This window comes from Cannabis sativa, chromosome 8 (assembly GCF_029168945.1).
Source record: "Cannabis sativa cultivar Pink pepper isolate KNU-18-1 chromosome 8, ASM2916894v1, whole genome shotgun sequence".
In the NCBI taxonomy this organism is placed as follows: domain Eukaryota; kingdom Viridiplantae; phylum Streptophyta; class Magnoliopsida; order Rosales; family Cannabaceae; genus Cannabis; species Cannabis sativa.
The window spans coordinates 42,648,785-42,670,854 of record NC_083608.1 but is presented as its reverse complement, the minus strand read 5'-3'; the positions used below and the strand labels follow the sequence as shown (position 1 = coordinate 42,670,854).

The 22,070-nt window shown below is 28.6% G+C and overlaps 1 protein-coding gene and 1 long non-coding RNA gene across 3 annotated transcripts; both read right to left on the bottom strand.

Moving 5' to 3' along the window:
* Positions 1 to 5,385: 5,385 nt before the first annotated feature.
* On the bottom strand, positions 5,386 to 7,848 carry LOC133029948 (uncharacterized). The gene is made up of 2 exons (XR_009683877.1): positions 6,238 to 7,848; positions 5,386 to 6,080 (listed from the first exon to the last, which is right to left on the bottom strand). It is a non-coding gene; the product is annotated as an uncharacterized LOC133029948 (long non-coding RNA).
* Positions 7,849 to 16,588: 8,740 nt separating this feature from the next.
* Positions 16,589 to 20,492, bottom strand: LOC115699650 (uncharacterized). Of its 2 annotated transcripts, XM_030627158.2 has the most exons (7): positions 20,043 to 20,438; positions 19,236 to 19,948; positions 18,894 to 19,114; positions 18,512 to 18,737; positions 17,739 to 17,824; positions 17,498 to 17,589; positions 16,589 to 17,402 (listed from the first exon to the last, which is right to left on the bottom strand). In XM_030627158.2, exons 2-7 carry the CDS (start codon positions 19,323 to 19,325, stop codon positions 17,134 to 17,136), a joined length of 984 nt encoding a protein of 327 aa, XP_030483018.2. In that variant the 5' UTR covers positions 19,326 to 19,948; positions 20,043 to 20,438; the 3' UTR covers positions 16,589 to 17,133. The 2 variants fall into 2 exon arrangements, with proteins under 2 accessions (XP_030483018.2, XP_060957938.1); XM_061101955.1 differs by having other exon boundaries at positions 19,236 to 20,492.
* Positions 20,493 to 22,070: the final 1,578 nt, after the last annotated feature.

The window sequence follows — 22,070 nt, the reverse complement described above, 5'->3', positions numbered from 1 at the left end:
GTTGCATATATCTATATATGCAGTGATTCAACCTCCAATAACACTCCATTTAATGCACCATTTTGAGATTTTCTTCACAGTGCACGGCATATAGGCATATATGTCGTGCACTGTAGTCACGCTATATATATTTAATTAATATTTATATATATTTATATCATTATATTTATAAAAGTGAAAATTTATTTTTAAGAAATTTTACAATATATATTTTTAAAATTAATGTAAAAATATATTTTTTTTTATTTCAACACTAGACACAGTTTTTTTTAGTTTATTGTCTTTATATATATAATTGTGTATGTTATAATTATTTGAAACATTCTATAAAATTTTGGAAAATTTTAAAAAAAAATTACCCAAAAATAATACACTTTTATAAAAGTAACGCACTGATATACTACTACCTATTTTGGCATTCGGGAGACTTATTTAATTTTTTTTTCATGGTCATGTACATTATAGTTATTTAAGACATCTTATAAAATTTCGAACGCCAAAAATAAAATTGAGTATTATTATTTTTAATCTAGTTAGTAAGTTTATTTAAATTATTAGTTAAATATAGTAATTGTGGTAATTTTTGATAATTAATATGATATTATTTTTTTTATTTTATTGAAAAATTAATGTAATAATAAGGAATTTTTCTAGTGTAATTTTTAGTATTGTGGTTAAAGTAGAAATATTTTTTTACGCTAAATTTAGTGATAGTGTACTAAATTTAGTGTGTCATTAAAGTATTGGAGGTAATGAAATGGAATGGAATGGAAAGGAAACAATTTTTATTCCATTCTTTTGTTTGGTTGCATTTTAAAGTATTGGAATAGCATTCCTATGGAATGCTCTTTCCACCATTTTGGTGGAATGGCTATTCCATTTTCAAAAGAAAGGAATGACCATTCCAATGTAACAAGAAAAAAAAATTAATGATTTTTTTATCAATTTTTTTTATGCATTTTAAATTTTATTCCATTCCATTCTTATTCTTATTCTCATTCCCATTCCCATTCCTATATTTTCATTCCTCCCAACCAAACGCCTCCTTAATTACAACTTATTTTCTTTTAGTAACAACTGTTATTGTCACTAATTAATAATATTTTCTTTAGTGACAACAAACTTTAGTCATCACTCATTTATTTTTAATCACTGAGAGTTTTTTCAATCATAAAAAAATAATATTACTCATATTTCTTTAGTCACAATAAAATATTATCATTAATATTTTTTGTATAAAAAAAATATACAATATATTATATCCACCTTTATACTCTATAGAGAAATCAATTCATCTACATACACAATCAACATAATATCTATTCTATATAAAGTGTGCGTATATAACTGAAATTCTTGGTTTATGAGAAATTTATGGGTGACTTTTTATTTTTATTTAATAAAATACTAAAATATTATTTATATATAATAAAATAATAATAAAACAAATCCTATTAATATTTGAATTGATATTTAGCATATTTCAACTCTATATATAATCACAACTATAACTCTAGAAATTAAAAATATATATATAAAATAATCGTCCATTTTATTTATATTATTTAGAATAATTCATTGTGGTTCAAGATCACAATGAATAGAAAAAGTGGCAAAAACACAAATGTAGTTCAAAATCATAGTAAACTAAGAAAGAATGAGAAGAGATTATTAAGCATTAAATATTCTCAGTAAACACACTCAAAGAATCGCATTGAGAGAGGAAAAAAAAAGAATACCAATTGTGATATATATAAATAAATAAAAGCGAAGAATATTATATAATTATTTATATTCTATATAAAGTGTGCCTATATAACAGGAGAAATTCATGGGTGACTTTTTATTTATATTAAAAATAAAATGATTTATTAATAAAAATAAAATAGTTTATTAATTTTGAAAATACAATTTTATAAATTAAAAAGTAAAAACCAAACCAAACAGATTTTTTAAAACTACCAACCAATCAAAAATTTTCGTGTGGACTCATCTTTTAAATTTTCAGAAACATAAAATTTTTTTGAATTTTAAACTAATCAAGCCTTTGTATATATGTACAGATTGATAATAGATATATATGGGGTGGATTTTTAAATAAATTTAATTTTGTAGGTGAAAAAAATGACAAAATTAGTTGTAAATCACAAAGAGATAATTGAGGTTGAAAGGATGATTAGGGAACCGAATATAGTTTATGATCGTAGATGTATATTTATATTAAAAATAAAATGATTTATTAATAAAAATAAAATGGTTTATGAGAAATTCATGGTTTAAAATATTTAATTTGATATCTTAATTATTAATAAACAATACCATAAATATACATCTACGATCATATAAGAATTTTATTCTAAAACTATACGATCATAGATTAAGTGGTCAAGGTCCAAAGAAAAATAATAATTTCTTAAAATCTAAAATCAAGACACGAAAAACAGAAACTAATTGAATATGACTCTATTCAATTGAGGTGTCGACCATGCATGGTAAGTAAAAAGCTATATATTAAATTTTATGCCATGATACATTTAAAAATTAAATAAGAATTAACTACTATTTATATATTATATATATATTGCTAAAGATGCAAAAGTATTGCATTTATATATCCCACGATGTTTCAAAAATACTTTGAAAAGTTCATCTTGAATTAATTATTAATATGTAATAAAAAATATTAGTTATTATACTATTACTTCAAACTAAGGAAAGTTCTAGCGGTGCTTCTACTTTCTAATCATAAATCTCAATTTTGGCTTCTTTAACCAGCTGCCACACACAACTTACTTACTCTGAATTTATAACCATTTACAATTTTTTAACACTCAAAAAGTTACTGAGTTTGTTTTCTATAGCTCTACTTATTAAGGTAGAAAAATATTTTTAGATTGACTCCATTCTGTTTATTAAATGAATTATTTTCAAGTTGACACATTAACTTAAAAATGACACAATAATGACCTACTACAAAGTATACACTTATATTCATTCTATTTATTGAGAATCAAAACTTCAATCTTCTTCACTAGATTAGCTAGAGACACATAATATTTGGATATAAACACAGGACACAATATTATAACTCAAACTCATAAACACTTAGTCGAAACTTGAATGAATAATGCCACTCTTTTAAGTTTTAAGACTGTATATGACTAGGCAATTATGGTTATTGTATTATTATTCCTGCTACATAGTTGATCATTTTTAGATTTTTGATGTGAAATTTCGTATTGTGAGCTTTTTAGAGTTTCTTATAGACTTCAATGAGTAATAGATTTATATAATTATACCTGGAATAAATTTTCATAATGTTGTTTGGTGGATTCCTATTTTGTTATTAGGTAACATAATATTATTATTCGTTAGGTCTGTCACAATTATTATTAAGTGAGAATGAATCAATTTAAAAACCTTTTACTATATTGAAAGGTGAGATTGATTTTAATATGAGCTTAGTTATATTTAATTTTATTTTGTATATCTATTGTTTTATTTGAAAATAGGTGAATAAATCACTACACTATATACAACAATTAAGGACATCACTCCAACTACAGAAAGTTGGAAGAATAAAATGAGAGTGTTAAAAAAATTTGAAAAGCGGACAAATAAGAGTTCACCACTCAAATATCAAAAGCTTAATGTTAGCAGACAAAAAAGTATACAATCAGTTAATTTACTGTTGAAATTATCAATACTGTACTAATAAATGCTATATTTTCTGAATTTTACCTGTACTCGCGTTGCAACAAATTATTATTTCATAAATATTTTTTTTTCCTTAAAAATGAACACATGGTAATGATATTAAACCTAATAACTAATAATATTTTTTTTAATTTTTAATTGTATCACTTTTTAATAACGTAGAAAAAAACTACTATAAAATTTAATATACGTGCCTCGCACGTAACTTTTTACTAATATATATATATGTACATATATAAATCACTTCATACACATAAATTTATTTGGGTATATCATATTATCATTCTTTTTTTACATGACTCATTGTACAATAAAAAAAAAAAAAAAAAAAAAATCTCTATTTATTTTTATACATACGCATTAAAAAAGCCCATTTTATATCACATGCTTGTCCACTTTCATCTTTCAAAATTATATCTCACTTTGGAAAATCTGAAAATATTCAAACCCTATAAATATATGTTCAAGTTTAATAGTTGTATAGTCACTAGTTGAACTTAATTACAGAGAATATAAAGAGATATATCTTGATTAGCTTGTTCTGAAATGTAGCAATTAAAGAACAAAATTTGTTAAATTTTAGATAAAAAGCCTACTCTTGCTTCACTTCTTTTCCACCCATGCTCAGTACTCTAGCTTCCATAATTATGGGGCCTTCAAAAAGCCTTGAGCACTAGTATTTGTTAAGAAAAACATACTCAGAAACAAAGCATTTCTCAAAGTATATAAATTATTGAAATTTAAGTTTAAGTAGACAAATCGATACACAAATTAGTTCCCCAAAATTCATATAACTTAATGTACATGTGTACAAACATGTGCATATAACTTAATGTAACCAGGGGCGGACCCACATTGTAGCGAGGGGGGCAGTCGCCCCCTCTGAAAAAAAAAATCGAGAAAAAAATGTATGTGTATTTTACTTAGTTACAATATATATTTATATTAAAAGATGATATTTATAGACATAATAGTAACCTTGGTGTAATGGTTAAGGTAGTTGGTAAATAAGTTAGAGGATAAAGATTCAAATCCCACTAACTACACTTTATATTTTCTTTTTAAATTTATTTATGCCCCCTCACTTTAAATTCTGGGTCCGCCACTAAATATAACAATTCCAGGGAGTATGAAACAAGCAAATATATCTGGTTAAAAGAACTTCCCTTATAAGATATCGTGATTATAATATTATCAGCTTCAAGATAATCAATGTGAACCTACTCATTAAGCAACCAAAAATAAAACAGTAATTAGCTTCAAGATTTAAAAATATATTTGTATCATGATATGCATTAAAATAAGAATGTAATATACATTTGATTTATTTTTTTATATTAAATATTAATTAGATGTATAATTTTAATAAATAAATATAAATATGTGTGAATTTCATTGAATCAGATACTTTTACATATCAATTAATATTTAATCTACACAAGTGCGAATTTTAAACTTTTCAATCGACACAAGTATTAGTATCTACACTTTGCATATTGAATTGAATATTTTATGAACACCCTTAGAACACAACATTTTCATATGTATGAATGTACCATCACTTACCCTTTTTCCTTTTCTCTTCCCCACTTTTGCAAACAACATTGGGTCGAATTATGAAAGGCAATTTCATACTAACATCCCAATAATTTAATGAATTGGGTCGAATTATAAAAGCGTGCATATGCTAAATTGATCTAATAATGAAAGCCTGTAAAAACTGATCTTTAACAAGCTCAAATCAAAATTGTGGGATATAGACTTTCTTACTTTTTATATCCCAAAAAAGGAAAGGAAAAAAAACTGTCTATTTGAATTTTGACAATAATCCTACTAATCCTGTTCATGTACATTCTACCTTGAAACATAAAAATACATTCCATTGCAAATGCCCATAATGAAATCCCAATTTGAGTGGCAACAAAATCACACAAAAAGGTCATTTTATCAGCCTTAGCAATGGGATGAAACTATGCTTGATCATTTCAAGCCAATCTTGGGCACAGGCTGAAGTCAAAAGTATGGATGAACTCGTAAAAGTTTTTCCAGCTCTGCCCATAAGAATTCCCATGTGTTACATTGAAGTTGAACACTGTATGTTTCAATTTAGGTTTCGGTTTCCCTTAATGATGTCCAGTTCCACATCTAGCTTCCACCAGTGGAAGATTGTTTCTTTTTTCTCTTGTGCTTGGGCTTCACTGCATCCTTCAAAGTTTTTTCTCCTTTAGATTGCTGTTCGGGTTGAGCTGGATCAACTGCTAAAGATCCTTGATTAACAACTGTAGGAGGTTCCTCTAGCTTGATCTCAGATAGGGTATGGTCTTTTTTCGGGTCCTCTTGTTTCTTATTAGTTGTCGACCTTCCTGTTTCCACAATTAACAAAGTTGAGGGAAAAGAAAGTAAGGCAAATGTAATCTGTGTTTTAAAATAGAAGAAAAAAGCTATGAAGATTTTCATTTGTTAATGCCCATATGCATTTGATAGTATTGATGAGACAATCAAAATATCAGCAGAACATACCACGTGATGCTAGAGATGCTTTTAACAATTCTGGATCAACACCCTTCGAGTAAGGATCCCTGAGAAAAAGAAGATAATTTTAAAATAGAACTAAATCAACATCAATGGTTGCAAAGGACATGAAAGAGCTTTAATGATAGATTACCATTAGCCGCAACTTTCCTAGTGACTACTGCCTTCAGAACATATATCATATTATCACTCTAAAATACACATAATGAAGTAAGAAGCTTTGCTTTTATATGAAACTGGTTTAATTGAAAATTTTAGCACATACAGTATAATTAAGAAACCATAAAATTTATAATTTCGTCTTCTGTTAAATAAAAATAAAAGAAACTTAAAGCATTATTGTAATTATGTTGCTTTGTACATGCTGCGACAAAAAGGAATGCCAATCTTATTATTTTCTCCATGTTCTAGCTATTAATGCAAACCAGAAAAAGAAAAACATTTACTAAAACACACCAAAACTTATCATAATTAAACCTGAGGCATTAGATGCAAACAAAAAAAAATAAAAAAACAAATTAGAGAGTACATTACAGCACTGTTTTTGATCACGTGCTCATAAATTAGAAGCACAATTAAATATATTAGCGAAATAGTGACTAACATCCAAATTTCAGAGTTGACGAAAAATCTGCAACTGAATGAGGTAAAAACTACTACAATATTTACTTTATAAAACTTTTGTTTTAATATCTTACTATTATTAACACCATTTGATTTGGATGTTGAAAAAATACTTTTGGATTGAGGCGGCAATAAAAATAACTGATACTGTCCAGAGTTTTTATTACATGTCATGTGACGCATGTCATAAAAAAATAGATTTATACAATCGCAATGAAAAAATTATATGTGACAAGCCAACATGCGGCCAGGAAGGATTTCCTACACCATGATATATTACAAAAAACATATGATGTTATTGAAATTAAGTTAAAATAATAATAATAAAAAAAGATACTAACAATCTTATTATGCATTTTACAGTGCTATAGCATATGTTGAACTTGATGACAATACAAAGAGCCTATCTGCTGTCATGTTCGCAGATACTGTGGAAAAAATATTTTCGTGTACTGCTGACCAACTAATGAAATCTACTGCAAAGGTGTAATTTTAAAAAAATAAAATAGTTTTACATGCCTTTCATAAGTTGATTTTTTTTAATTAAATAAACTATGCGCACCATGTCTAATCATTTTAAATGAAAATACATCACGGTTTGCAACCGCCGCTTTGTCGATACTACCATATTCAATTTATCAACGAAAAAATAGACAATCCAGATATATGCGGACTCGGCTAGAATGAAAAGTGCAAAATATAAAAATTACACTATTGTCTCTATCGAAGCAAATGAAGATTGAAATCTACCAATGACTATCATTAGTTTTCTTATCTACAATTTTTAGACAAATGTTATCTTCAATTATCAATAATTTAGATATTGATTTTTAATTTTCTTTTTATCTTACACCCATTTAAGTAATGTTTCTTTAAGTATTGGAACATCAATTTTTAATTTATTTTTGGATTAACTTAAGAACATATTTAAATCATTAAGCTTTCTTAAACATTAATATATTGCATTCGGTATTCACTTTTAATTGACAACATTATAAACTATAATATTTAGATACACATAATAATAATCTCACCTTATAACTAATAATATTTTTTCTTTAATTTTTAATTGTATCACTTTCAATTAACATAGAAAAAACTAGCATAAAATTTAGTATACGTGCCTTGCACGTAGCTTTTTGCTAGTATATATATATATATATATATATTAAATTACAAACTCAATATTAGTAATTAAGATAGAATAACAAATTTTCCTAGAAAAATTATACAAATCTCCACCAAATAAGTTAACAAATAAAGTATGGCTTTATTTCATTACAATTTAAAATATGAAAAAATAATTCCACGGAAATATAAGTACACACAATTTACTTATATTAAAAAAAATATGAATTAAATAAAAATCTAATTTAAACGCATTTTTCAAAAAAAAAAAAAAATCTAATTTATCCGTATTTATCAAATTTTGAAAGAGCCTATATATATTGTGCATAATTTCGTCAATATTCCGAGATGGGCTAATAGGGAGGGCCTCAAGACTCAATATAGAAATCTCTATTCTCTTCACCAAAGGAACCTCGTGGCTCAAAGTTAATGCGACCAAGGAGGTGCTACGGAGTGATTTATAGTTCTTACCTTCTTCTTATATTTTTTTTTATTATGTTATTTTTGCATTTTTTTTGGCGTAATTTATTATTTTTTTTTTTTTGGAGAAGTTTTGGCTTTGCTTCTATGTTGAAAAGCTGTGCTTTTGCTTAATATTATTGGCCTCTTTGGAGGCTTTCCATTAAAATGAATAAATAAATAATTTCTTTAAAAGTTGCGGGACTTAAATAAGGACCGTTTTGAATCAAAGGATGATGTTTGCTCCAAGATTTGGAGGATGAGAATCCATGAACGTTTTAAGTTGTTTCTCTGCCTTTCGGTTCTAAATTGCAGAATATCTTCGGGAATTCTCATGATGCTTGTGTTCTTTGTGGCCAGGATGGTTGTGATGATGCATCTCATTTTGTGTCTTCATGTCCTGTGACAAAATCCTTATGGTTTTCTTCTCGTTGGGGGATTAGACCTTCTTCTTTTCTTTTTTCCAATGGAAGAGAGATGGTTTCTTGGCTTATCCATCCTCCGTTTCAGCACCTATTTTCTAATTTGGAAATGGCAAGTTTTTTTCTTTATGGTGCTATCTTGTACCATAAATTGTGGCTATGCCGTAATGAGATTTTTCATCGTGGGGTGCCCATGGATATGGACTTGGTGCATAAGAGAGTGGAGGAGTATTTTCTTGAGCATAATCGGCTGTTGGCCCAAGAGCAAGTGGTTATTGAAGGTCGTCGAGGTGTGGCTGAGGTGCGATGGGGCCTTCCTAAACCTGGTAGAGTTAGGGGCTTTGTGGATTTTGCTATGGCTGTCGGTGTAGGGGTTGTGGCGCTTGTGTTTTTTGATAACTCGAGATCGGTAATGACCTGTGGTGCGAAGAAGGTTGAGGTTTAGAGTGTTTTTCACGGTGAACTGGAGGCACTGAGGTTTGGTGCTGGCTTGGCCTTGGAAATGCAGTTTGGAGGAGTCGATTTCTTTTCGGATAATGTTCAGCTTGTCAAAGCTTTAATTGTTGGAAAGTCTCCGTTTGGGAGTTTACACTTTTCTTTTTCTAAACTGTGTTTCTTTGGTGAATGGTGATTGTGTTGTTAGTTGGATTTCGCGTGTTTTTAATAAGGATGTGCATGCTCTTGCAAGGTGGGGTCTATCCCATTCGTGTAATGGCTTGTTGCGTTTTTGGGAGGTGAGTCCCCATGTACTCAACAAACTTTGTGTGTTTGGCTTAGTGAATTCAGCTTCTTAGCAAAAAAATAATAATAATTTCTAGTCAAACCCCCTAATAGATTACAAACATATGTTGAACAAGGTTTTTGGAAACTATTCATTAGAGTTGTTTTGATGATTATCAGAAATTTAATACGAAATTATTTTACGTGATTGGAGCATTAATGTGCCTTAGTCCACAAGTCGTTATTATTAATGCAGTAATTCTTTATATAGAGTGTCTCGCTATTTTTTTCTGACCCCCTAACTGAACGTTGTTAGGGGTATGTATAGCCTCATAAAGATGGTGCAAAGTTTACCATTGTCGTAATTGTATGATTATTACTTGCACCATTTCCTAAATTTGGACAATATGGCATGTCTGCATATTTTGTATAATTCGTAGACTTGCTCTAGGTGTTTGGTGAGATAGACTTTTAGCTTTTGCTGATGATTTGACTATTCATTATGCAACCGTCTCAAAGCATATTGGATAGTGTAAAATCAGAGAATGATGGATTTAAACTTCTAACACGTCTTTTCAAGATAATATGCAAATGTTTCCTACATATTGCATTTAAATAGTGACTTTGGTTCGGACTATCTTCGAATAAACTTGACTCTTCGAGCTGGGATGGTGTAGCTTGTTCCCGATTATGGCTAATGATTTTCCTTGTAGTTTTAGGGAGACTTGTCATAATAATTCACAGAACATCAATCTCAGGGCTAATGATTTTCCTTGTAATTTTACCCAATGTCGTTGTGATACTCACACCTTTTATTAAGATCTTTTTGCGAACTGTCCTAATAAAGAGGAGGAACTCTCCAGTAGTGAACGTCTAGCCTTGTGGCCAAGTATACGTGTTCTTAGGCGTCTACCAGTTCAGTGTACTGAGTATACTAAGAGTTATGGTGTTATTTAGATGTTATTGTCATGTTAGTTTTATGTATTTTTGTTGTTGTTTTCGTGTTGTTTATATGGAAAACCGTAAAAATGTATAAAAAAAAATTCTTTAAACGTAAAAATGTAATTTTTTTTTTTTACAAAAAATAGTGCCTTATGTAATTATTCTAAAAAAATTATTTTTTTTTATAAATATTAAATAATTCAATATTAAAAAATAACCGATTAAATCCGCATTTTTGAGAATTAGATTGGATTTGAATTATTATGCAGATTATATTTGATCAAAAATATGAAATCAGTACTTAGTGTAAATCGAATCATAAACTATAGCAAAATAGCACAAATTAAGTTGGATGAACACCTCTAAAATGGTCTAATGATATATTCTAATTTAATATTACTTTATTAGCTACAAACACCACTAAATACTTATACCTACAGCGCGTCACCTGTTGAAGTATTGGGTATATATATATAGGGATATGATTTTGTCCCGTGATGTACTTTCACGGAATGTATTCCGTGGTACATTAGATGTGTCTCAGGGTACATTAAATGAGTGTCCGGGTACATTTTTACTTTTTAACCCTAATTATGCCTAGATCAATCTCAGCCGTCAGATCAAATAACTCCCTCATCTGACGGCTGCCGTACATCACGAATTACAATCCGTGAAAGTATAATAACGGGACAAAATCATATCCCTATATATATATTAGTATGTTCTTTTTTTCTACAATCTTACTTTCTGTATTAGATGAACTTGAATTATTTAAATGTTTTATTTATTTGTTTATTTGCAAACAATAATTTAAAGGTGAACATACAAAAAATATTAGAATTTGAATTAATTTTTATAAAAATACATTCATATAGAAATTTTTTCAAAAAAACAATATTTTTATAAAACGAAACACAAAACAGAACAACTAAAAATAAACAGTGGAACAACTAAAAAATAATCGTAGAACAATAGTGAAAACTTATAACACACTACACAGTATAAAACTTACACAATATTTTTGAAAAAAATTCCGCCCCACAATAAAAAAGTAAAAAAGTTAAAAATTTCGATATATAGTGTAAATAATCCTAATTTAAAGAAAACTAACAACAATGGAAAAGTCCAAAGTAGTTTTAAGGATGAAAAACTTAACACCGTAGACTGAGGCTTTAGTTGGTTGGATTTTTAACAACTATTTCAAGTTTTGATGCTCTTTAAGTTAAGAGTGTTTATAAAATAATCTATTCAATCTAATCCGTACAATCCAATCCAATCTACAAAGTGCGGATCTTCGCACTTGTGCGAATTAGATTAGATTGAGTTGGATTGGAAAATTTAAAATTCACACTTATGCGGATTGGATGTTGATTGACATGTAAAAATAACCAAACCGAACCAATCCACACATATATTTATAAAAAAAAAATTAAAAAATTATATATACGAATATCATTTTAATGTAAAGAAAATAGTAATTTAAAAAGTCTAATACATATAATACAATTATATTTCAAAACTTAGGTGGCGTTTGGTTAGAGGCAGGGCCGGCTCTGAGCACAGGCGGGCTAGGCCTGTGCCTAGGGCCCACCTAAGGGCCCGCCTAGCTCAGGGGCCCAAAAAAAATTTATCCCCTTTTAAAATTATACATTTTTTTAATTAATTTTTAAAAATACCATATTTTTTTCTAAGTGAAAGCCCAAAAATATTTTTTTCCCTATGGCCCACTAAATTTCAGGGTCGGCCCTGGTTAGAGGTAATGAAATGGAATGAAAAGGAAACAATTTTGATTCCATTCATTTGTTTGGTTACATTTTAAAGTATTGGAATGCTCTTTCCACCATTTTGGTAGAATGCTATTCTATTTTAAAAAGGAAGGAAAGAACATTCCAATGTAACAAGAGAAAAAATTTAATAATTTTTTTATCCATTTTTTACATGCATTTTAAATTTAATGCATCAAATGTATATTCTATTCTTATATACAATTCTTTTTTACATACAATTTAAAATAAAACTAAACATTTCTTTATACATATATTTTTTTTTCTTCTTTTGAATTTATTATTTATTATTATATTTATTTTAATTTGTTGTTGGAGACATAAAATAACTATAATTTGTTTTATTTTGATGCTAGTACATATGTGAATTTTTTTTCATAAATATTAAATAATTTAATATTAAAAAGTAACCAATCTAAAATAACCGGTCCAATCCACATTCTTACCGATTAGATTAGATTGAATTTGAGCTATTGTAAGGATTTGATTGGATCCAGAAAATAAAATCCACACTTAGTACAGATCAAATACACTATGAGTACGTAAAATAGTGCGGATTGGATTGAATGTACACGCAGGTACTTAAGCTAAAAAAAACTCTTTTGAGTTAATTAGTTTTAATAGTTTTTTAAGGAAGAGTTTCATAAGAATCTAAATGGAAAGCAGAAGGAAAAGAACCACCTAGGACCCAGCCCAGTAGAACCGATGGTCCAATGGGCATGAGCAGCAAAAGCCACCACACTACTCTACCAGGGCGACCATGTACAGCACCGCACCCCAAAGGCTATGACCATCATGTACTTCTCAATTAATACAACCATCCATATTAATTATGGTTTCTTTCTGAAATGGGATTTAATTTGGACAAGTCTATCCTTATCATCATTGGCCTCGCATCACGTCCCGTCTAGAATTAGCGCATAATATTAATTTTGTCGCATGAAACGAAAAGAAGTAGTACCTCACATTATAGTATAAATTCATTACTTTTTTTGTTATTATTTATATATATATTATTCCATTTAAGCTAAAACTAGAATATTTTCATTTTGTTCTCATTTTATGACCATTAATTTTATAATTTCATTTTGTTAAGCAAAAAAAAAAAAAGAAAATTAGGAATATGAAAGTAGGAAAAACATTATATATCACAAGAGTGTCCTCGTCAGCATTGCACTTTCGACAATTATTTTTGTAACAACGAATACAATCTGTACAAGTGCCACTCAGTTCACACTACTCTCTCCACCCGATCTAAAAGTCCTAGCAAACCCTAATTTATTGCCATTAATTAATTACATATCTATACAACATGGGCCATAACAAATTCCCAAATATACAAGTTCTTCTGTGGCATGACAAGTAATCAAAATCTTATAAATGATGTCAAAATGGTATATGTACATCAAATAGTTGAGTGCGTAGTGTAATATCCAAGTGCCATACAGCCAGTATGACCATGCGTCATGGATGAAAGGGATCAGTTCTAATGCTCAATACCCATGTGTGTTGTGATGCAAATTATATATGTTAGTTGGTGGTTGGACTCCAAATCGTTTTCACCCAATTATTTTCTGTTTTCTATATTTTTTTAAAATTTCATTTGTGAACACATTTAAATAGTGGGGTGCTTTTGTTTGGGGGTGAAATATTAAAATATATTCAAGATAAGATATTGAGAAACTCACATTTCCATTTTTTATTGACTAACTCTCTCAAGTGGATAATATAGTTGTTTGCACTCAAAAAATATATACTAAGTCAAATGAAGAAGTATAGTACTAGCTAATAGTAGTTTTTATATATTTATATTATAAATATATATATATATATATATATATATATATATATATAGTATAGTACTCTCTCCTCGAAGCTATCTAGCTAGCTTGGAACCCACAACCACAAGCATGGCGGCACATGTGATTTTGTAAAATATATAATACGTACCTATTTTAATTAGTTCATCATGTATTTGGAATGATATAACTGTATAAGTAGTAGGTCCAATAAGGAAGTTTTGTGTTCAAATTAAATTAGGTCTTTTTAATTTGTTTAATTAATTTGTCAAAAGATAAGCTAACAAGCACTAATTATATATATATATGGATAGTATAGACTTCCATGCAACTTTTCATTTAACTTTTTCGTCTTTAAAAAATATATATAAATATATATTCTCTTATGACAAAAATAGATTACTGAGGGAAAGTTCCAACAACAGACTTCTAATTTTTAACTCAACTTCACCAAATTAAATATATGGCATTAGCAAGCAACATAGTAATTATGCTGTTTTTTAATTGCCATTTTGATCAAGTATTGATTATTGCAAAGAAATCCCAAAAAAGTAAAATATTTATTTACTTTGGATATATATTGGGATATTTTACAGAAACAAGAAGTGTATTTTTATATAATTTATCGTGTCACAAAAACATATATATTGATAAATTTAAATCCCATTGGCATCTACATAGAATATATAACGTGCTTGATTAGTGGACGTTGAGAAAACCATTTGACGTATTTGAAGTGACTAAATTAGGGTGGAAGTTTAATTTTCGTTGACCATTATTGACATAGCTTAGCTAGCTAGAAGATTAAATATCTAACATAGATAGATAGAGAATATTATTCCCTTTACGTTAATCTAATTTTATTTCTTAACCAAATCACTCTTAATAAATTATATCAACTTAATTTGGCCTAACCTATATTACATATAATATATTTAATATTGTTACAACACACTCTCAAATTACACACAGTACTTAATTATCAATGTATTAAATATTAGCTATATATTTTCGTTATTTTTATATGTATGGACCATATCAATTTTAGTTATATGGTTAAAAATTAATTACATATCAATATATGTAGCTCGGTTAAAAAGAAAAGTCTGTTTAAATTATTATTCTTATAAATAAGAACCCACTACTCATATCTTTTCCTCCACTTCTTTTTAATTAGTTAATTAATTAATAATTACCAAACATATATTATTTTAATAGATTGACCTAAGTATTTTCACTAAAATTTAGAAAAAAAAAAATATATATACATAATACATAATTTATTTTTGTGAGAATATATGAAATACATAACTTACGTATTAATAGGTTTATCATTTTTTAATAATGATTTCAAAAAAAAAAAATATATCATGTTTTCTTAAAAAAATCATTTCATAAATAAAATTTTTTAAATATAGACTTTTCCGTATTTTTATATTTTAATTGTTAGAAGCATAATATAGAACATTGTCATATAATTAGTTTCACTAGTAATTTTTCTTGTAATACATGATGTATACATTGATATATTATTTTCTTGAATAAATATTATATTTACTAAGACAGTCAAATCTGATTTAATTTGTGAGTATTGTATTATAAAATTAGAAGAAAAATTATACAAAATTTTTATTTGAAATTTTCTTACAAAAAATATTGTGCTAAATTTATTACAAAAAAAAATAAATAAATAAACAATTACCATATACATTTTTAACGGTTATTAATAAATTAAATATTTGAAAAATAATTATGAGATCAAATATAAATTTAAAGTCTATATGGATGAAAAAATTATAGTTAAAAAATATATATTTATTTTATGCTAAATTTGTCAAAAGATTATATCGTATCAAAATTTAATTAAAATTAATTTTAAACATACTAAAATTTGGCATAAATTTAACATACTATTCAAAACTAATTTTCTCCAAAATGTTAAAATATAACACTATACCACTTTTACTATTCTGTGTAAAAAAAATTAAGATCACTGACTTTAAGTAATTAATATTTGTATTAAATACAACAAAGACTCGAGAGACACTGGCGGATATTCACGTACATCATAATTAATTTATGAACAATAAAGTCAAATGAAATATAATATCTATATAAATATATATTAGTTGGTTCAAGAATAAATAAGTAAACTAGCTTACAAATTTTTTTTTGAAAGTTATTATCCTCGTTTGGGAAAAAAAAATGAAAGAAAGAAAGAAAGTGATATTTTGGTTGATTTCTTGGTTAACAGCTGGTATGCCTTTGGGGACTCTGGACCCAGCTGCGAAGGCCACTTATCCAATATATCCAAAAACAAAAACTATTGGTTATACTTTTTATGTCTTGGATTGTTTAATTCATGTGTGTTGTGTGGTCTCTAGATATATTATGAAACTTCCAAAGTCCAAAAACCATATACTCCAAATCATGAAAGACAAATTAAATAAAACAACACAAGTTTTTGCAAAAACCAGCAGGGTATATATATTTTTCATCTCTCCCACGGTTTCATTAATTAACATATATATAGGGTCAAGAGACAAAAAAAAAAAAAAGCAATATTACACAATCCATATACAAACTCGTTGGTTCAAGAGCCTATTAATTTCTCATGAAACTCACCCATCTTTTCTACAAAAGGGGAAGAAGAAAAGAACATATTCACCGCTCCAACAGCAGCACTTAAAAAACAGAGAGAAAAAAGAGTCAACTCACTCTCACTCCTCCTCTCTATGGTAGAAGAAAGAAAAAGTCAAATAAGGGCACCCATATATATAGCTAAAAGAGCCACCAATGTAGTGAACAAATGGCCCATAACTCTTCTCTCACCGGGGTCACAACTTACAAATTAACCCAAATAGCTATAGACCCAAAGAAAAGATATTTTTCTTAGTGGTCAGTCCCTTTCATTAGGTTTTTCTTCTTTTTTTTTTTCTTTGTAGAGGTTTTTTGCAAAAGCTTTTTTTTGGGTTTTTCTTCTTCTTTGTTTTGCCCCATTTTTTTTTATCGACGAATAATCGCAGACCCAGTAAAGTAATTGAAGTCATGGTGCTGGACCCGTAGTTGCTTTAGCCAAGAATCGGCCACGCTCAAAAGGGACAAAAGCCTCTCTTGGTCCCGGCCACACTTGGCCGAGACCCACACATTGCCTTGCATCTTATAAGTGGCCAACCCAAATGGTGGTAGAGAAATCCCATCTCCTTCCTTTCTCTTCCTCATCCCCACATTATTGTTATTATTATTTTCATCAATCTCATCTTCAACATCCATGTCTGAAATAGCATTAATGGAATTTCAGACCAAACCTTTAATTACATAAATGTACATTAATATATTCATATAATAGTAATTAAATTATTATTATTACCTTGGAAAGAAGATGAGAGAGTGTGATATGTAAGGAAACAAGTCGATAAGTCCTTAATGGTCCTACCCATTGGGATGTGATATATTGGGTACCTGAATATATATGGATCCAAAACCATCAATACACTATTTTGCTTTAGTATATAGAAACATGCACGTGCAATATAGAGATTTTTTGAAAGACTGGGAATAGAGAAGCTAAACTAGTTTCAGATGTAGAGATTTTTTTTTTTTTTTTGTACCAGGCAACTGCCATCCAGCTAGCTGGTGAAAGATCAACACTTCTAAGTGACATCAAACCAGGGTATCTTTGAGCCAATCCATTGATCTATATAAAAGGCAAAGAATCAAATGTTGTGGTCAATTATATATATGGAATCAACAAAAATATCATTTTGAAAAAAAGACCCCAGGGATTAATAAGCAGATTCCGTCACAAACACATATCATCAGAAATAGTGGAATTGGAAATATATTTATGATATTATTCTCTGTTATCATATAAATATATTGTGAATCATGAAAAAACAAGTGTAAGGAAATGAAACTAAAAAAGATAGTCAATAAGACAAAAAAGTTAATAATAATAAAGACGAGAGAACAGATGCTCATGATCAATAATTATCATCATTATTCGTACAAGTTCATTGTCTATTAAAACTAACTCTTGCTTATAGTGAAATATTTCTATACAAAAGGATTATAAAGCATAAATATTTATTTCTTCATGGTTGAAAAGTCAAAAAGGGTAATATACAGTTTCTATGAAAGATGTGATCTAACCAAGAAAAAGAAAGAGTTCTATTGATTCTGGGGTAAAATAAATCCACAAATGTTTTCATATACTTCACAAGTCTTTGATTTGAATTAATATTCAAGGAAAAAACAAAATACAAAGAAGTGTAACACGCCAATCAAGTAAAAGAATCAAGAGAGAGAAGTTAGGTTGTACCAAAACGAATATGAAACCGAACTTAAAAGGTGTGTTGTCTATGTGTTTGTGTGTAGTAAGTACCTTATCCATTAGAGGGACTCTTCCATAAGGAGTTGATCTCTCAAAGTATTGAAAATAAAGATGACCCAATCTATCATTTAGATGAATAGAATTGTTATCTTGCTCAAACCCTCCTTCCTCTGAAGAACACCCATCCCATCTCCATAGCTTATCGCTCTCACTATCATCGCTAAGTGAATCACTATAAGAATCTCTTGTTTCACACTCACCCGCTTCTGCCTCTTCTCTGGGAAAAGAAAAAAAGAAAAAGAAAGAAAACAAGAAAAGAATTTCATTCAATGGATCCAAAATGTGATTATTGGGGAATTTTGAAACAAACCCATGTATGATTTTTTCATTGTATCACAAAATGAAACCAAAGATTTTGTGAAAGTTTGATTACCTGAAACTGTTAATGGAAGAATTGCTTGTGAAAATTTGAATAGCTGAAAGATAAGGGACATAGTATTGAACGAGCGTTTCTTCTTGATCCAAGGCAATCGGAACACCGGCTCCATATGCACTCCATTCATCGTAACAGCCCCACAGATCAGCCAATGTGAAATACTCGACCTTTTCTCTTTCCCATGGGTGCCATAGACTGTTCAGGTTGCGAATCTCAGTCTGGAAAAAAGAAAACCAATCATCACAAATTTTGTGAGAAGAGAACTTCGAGAACGGAAAAGGACAAAACAAATGACTTGAATTGAAATATGAAAAGAGTCAAAGAGAGAACAAAACAAACCTTAGGTAGAAATTGAGATTGAACCACCGGTGTTGTGCAATGGAGGAAACATTCAAGATTTGATTGCATTGACCCTTTATCCAAAATCATGTTTAGAGATAGAGAGAGAGAGAGAGAGAGACAGAGAGAGAGAGGATGATGATAGAGATGAAGGGAGGGAAAGAAATTAATGTTTCTCTCACCAACCCTGAAAACAGAGGAAGCCCAGAAAAGAAGACCAAAAAACAGAGGACAAAAGAAAGAGGTTTGTAGAGAGAGAAAAAAAAGGGGATGGAAGAGAGAGATATTGTCGGGATTTGATTTTCCCTTTTAGTTAGAGAGAGAGAAAGAGAGAATGCAAAATAGGCTTGCAAAGACTTCTATTTTTCGACGTTTAGGACAGCAAAATTCACGGAAGACTCAAAAATCTTTTCTCCGCTTAGTCTTCTTCGTTGGCAAATGTTGGCCAAGTCCAACACCTATCCGTACACCGGAATATCCAAGTTTTGGCCAATTCTCCGATCAAACAAAACAAACCCAACAAAGAAAAAACTAATGTTTCACTTACCCCTTTTTTCTTTCTCCTTGAAAATTCACTACCCTTAAAGAAAACTCAAGCGTTTTCTCTGCTTTGTTCTTTTTTTACGGAACTGAATTGTACCGGAAGGAAAAATGAACGAAAGCTCAAATTTCACTTGTTCCTCAAATCAAGCTAATCAACCCACCAATCAAGCCTTGCAAAAAATGAAGAAAAGAAAGCTCAAATTTCACTTGCTTCTCAAACCAAAAAAAGGCAAAAGAAAGACCGAGAAAACGAGAGAAAAGTACCAAAGAGAGAAAGGGCCTTTTCCCTGTTTCGACAGACACTTAGGTTCTGTGGAGTGATTGATTGACGGGATCACGAGTGATTCTTAAATGTTAGCGTTCGAACTCAATACCATTTTTTCAAAGTACAAAATATATAACAATTGGTCAGAACCAATCAAACTTTCCCGAGAAAACTACAGCAGAACCATAACAAACACACAGAAAATGAGAACACTCAAATCAAAACATGGACAGGGAAAAAAAAAAAAAAGTGATTTGGGTTCTTTTAGAGAGAGAGAGAAACAAGGCATAGGAGAGAGGTTTTGGATACCCAAATAATAATCAAAGGCATCAGAATACCACATTTATCATTTATTAGACTCATCTGTCTTTCTCATGGTCTCTCTCTGCCTCTGAAAGATACTTTAAATTTCATTACTTATTTATTTTAATTAAATTTAGTTATATTTCTATGTATTCCTATTTTTTTTATCTTTTTAATTTAAATATTTATTTTAGTTGAGATTAGGAGTGTTCATTAGACCAATAATCTATCCAGATCCGATTCAATGTTCTTCTATTGATTTAATTTAGATTTATCTAATATTTTAGATTTAATATTTTTTTTTTAAATCAGATAAGATCCATCCAAAGTCTAGTATATATTGAACTGGATATGATTTGATATCTAATTCAAAAAAAAAAAATGTAGAATTTTAATTTTTATTTTTATATATACAAATATATTTTACTTATAGCAATATAAAATCTAATTACTTATTAAAACTAAATGAAAATATTAATTATTTCAATTATATGTTGGATGTATTGGATTTTCGGACACAATATCTAACATCTATTCAATCTAGTTAGATATCTAAAAATAACATTCAATTCGATCCGATCATAATTAAATATTTAATATTTGGCAGTCGATTATAATTAAATTGATCAGTTGTCATTGAATTGAATCCATTTATACCAAACATAATTGAGATATCAAAAATTGAGAGATGGTAATAAAATAAAATCAAAGATGGTAGAAAAATAAGTAATATTTAGTAGAAAAAAATAAGTGAAAATTATGTAAAAATTTCATTTTATTATGGTTTTGAGGTAGAATATGAAATAAATAAAGTTAAAATTCTGGTCCCTCTTCTTGATGTACTAAAATAGAAATTAAGAACCTAACGGCACATAAATCACTAGCTGGGCTGAGTATGATAGGACGAAAGCTATTTAAAATATTCTATAACTTTCTTCAAAAAAAAAAAAAATTAATAAATAAAATCTATAACGTGACAAAAAAATTAACACATTTAAATAAAAGAAGAAAAATCATTTCGTACGTAGTAATTCATTAGTTGCTTCACTTATGAATTTTATTTTATTTTTAAAATTTAAAAAACTATTTGCCGTATGTATGTTTTCAATAGTAGTTTTCATCTAGTGCTTATTTTATAAATTTATAGGTATAAATTATATGGACTTGCCCCATTCCAATTGTAAATCATGTAATCATTTTATTTGATTTGTATTTACTAAAAGGCAATATAACTTAGTTATAAGAAAAAAAAAATGAGCATTATTATAAATAGTAATTGGGAAAAAAACAAAAAAATACAAAAAAGGAAAAAAAATTACAAAAATACTTTGGGCCGGCCCATTAAACATTTATACAGTCCACATACAAATATTTACAAAAATACCACATGCACTAAGCCTTCAGCTGTACAGAGCGAACCATGAAGATGAAAATACGCGCTCGTTTCAAAACTGCAAAACAACCAAAATGAAACCAAAACGAGAAAAATACAACTATTAATTCAATTGATCTGATTCAAATAAAACTGATGAAAAAGCACAATGACCACAACTATATTAAATTGAATTAAGTGTTGTGGTTTTTCAAGTTGATTTACAGTTGCATCATTATTTTATATTAGTTTAATTCAATTGTTTGCAAGAATTTATTTTGGAAATAAGAAAAGGAGAAAACACTTTGAGAAATAGTTAGTTTCTGAAATAAATTTAAACGTTTCTTAATAG

Coding starts and splice junctions, on each gene's coding strand:
- LOC115699650 (XM_061101955.1), bottom strand. CDS start 19,325: ATGATTTTGGATAAAGGGTCAATGCAATCAAATCTTGAATGTTTCCTC. Junction 18,738..18,893: donor TCTTCCATTAACAGTTTCAG/GTAATCAAACTT, acceptor TTCTTTTCCCAG/AGAAGAGGCAGAAGCGGGTG. Junction 17,825..18,511: donor GAGTCCCTCTAATGGATAAG/GTACTTACTACA, acceptor CCTTTTATATAG/ATCAATGGATTGGCTCAAAG.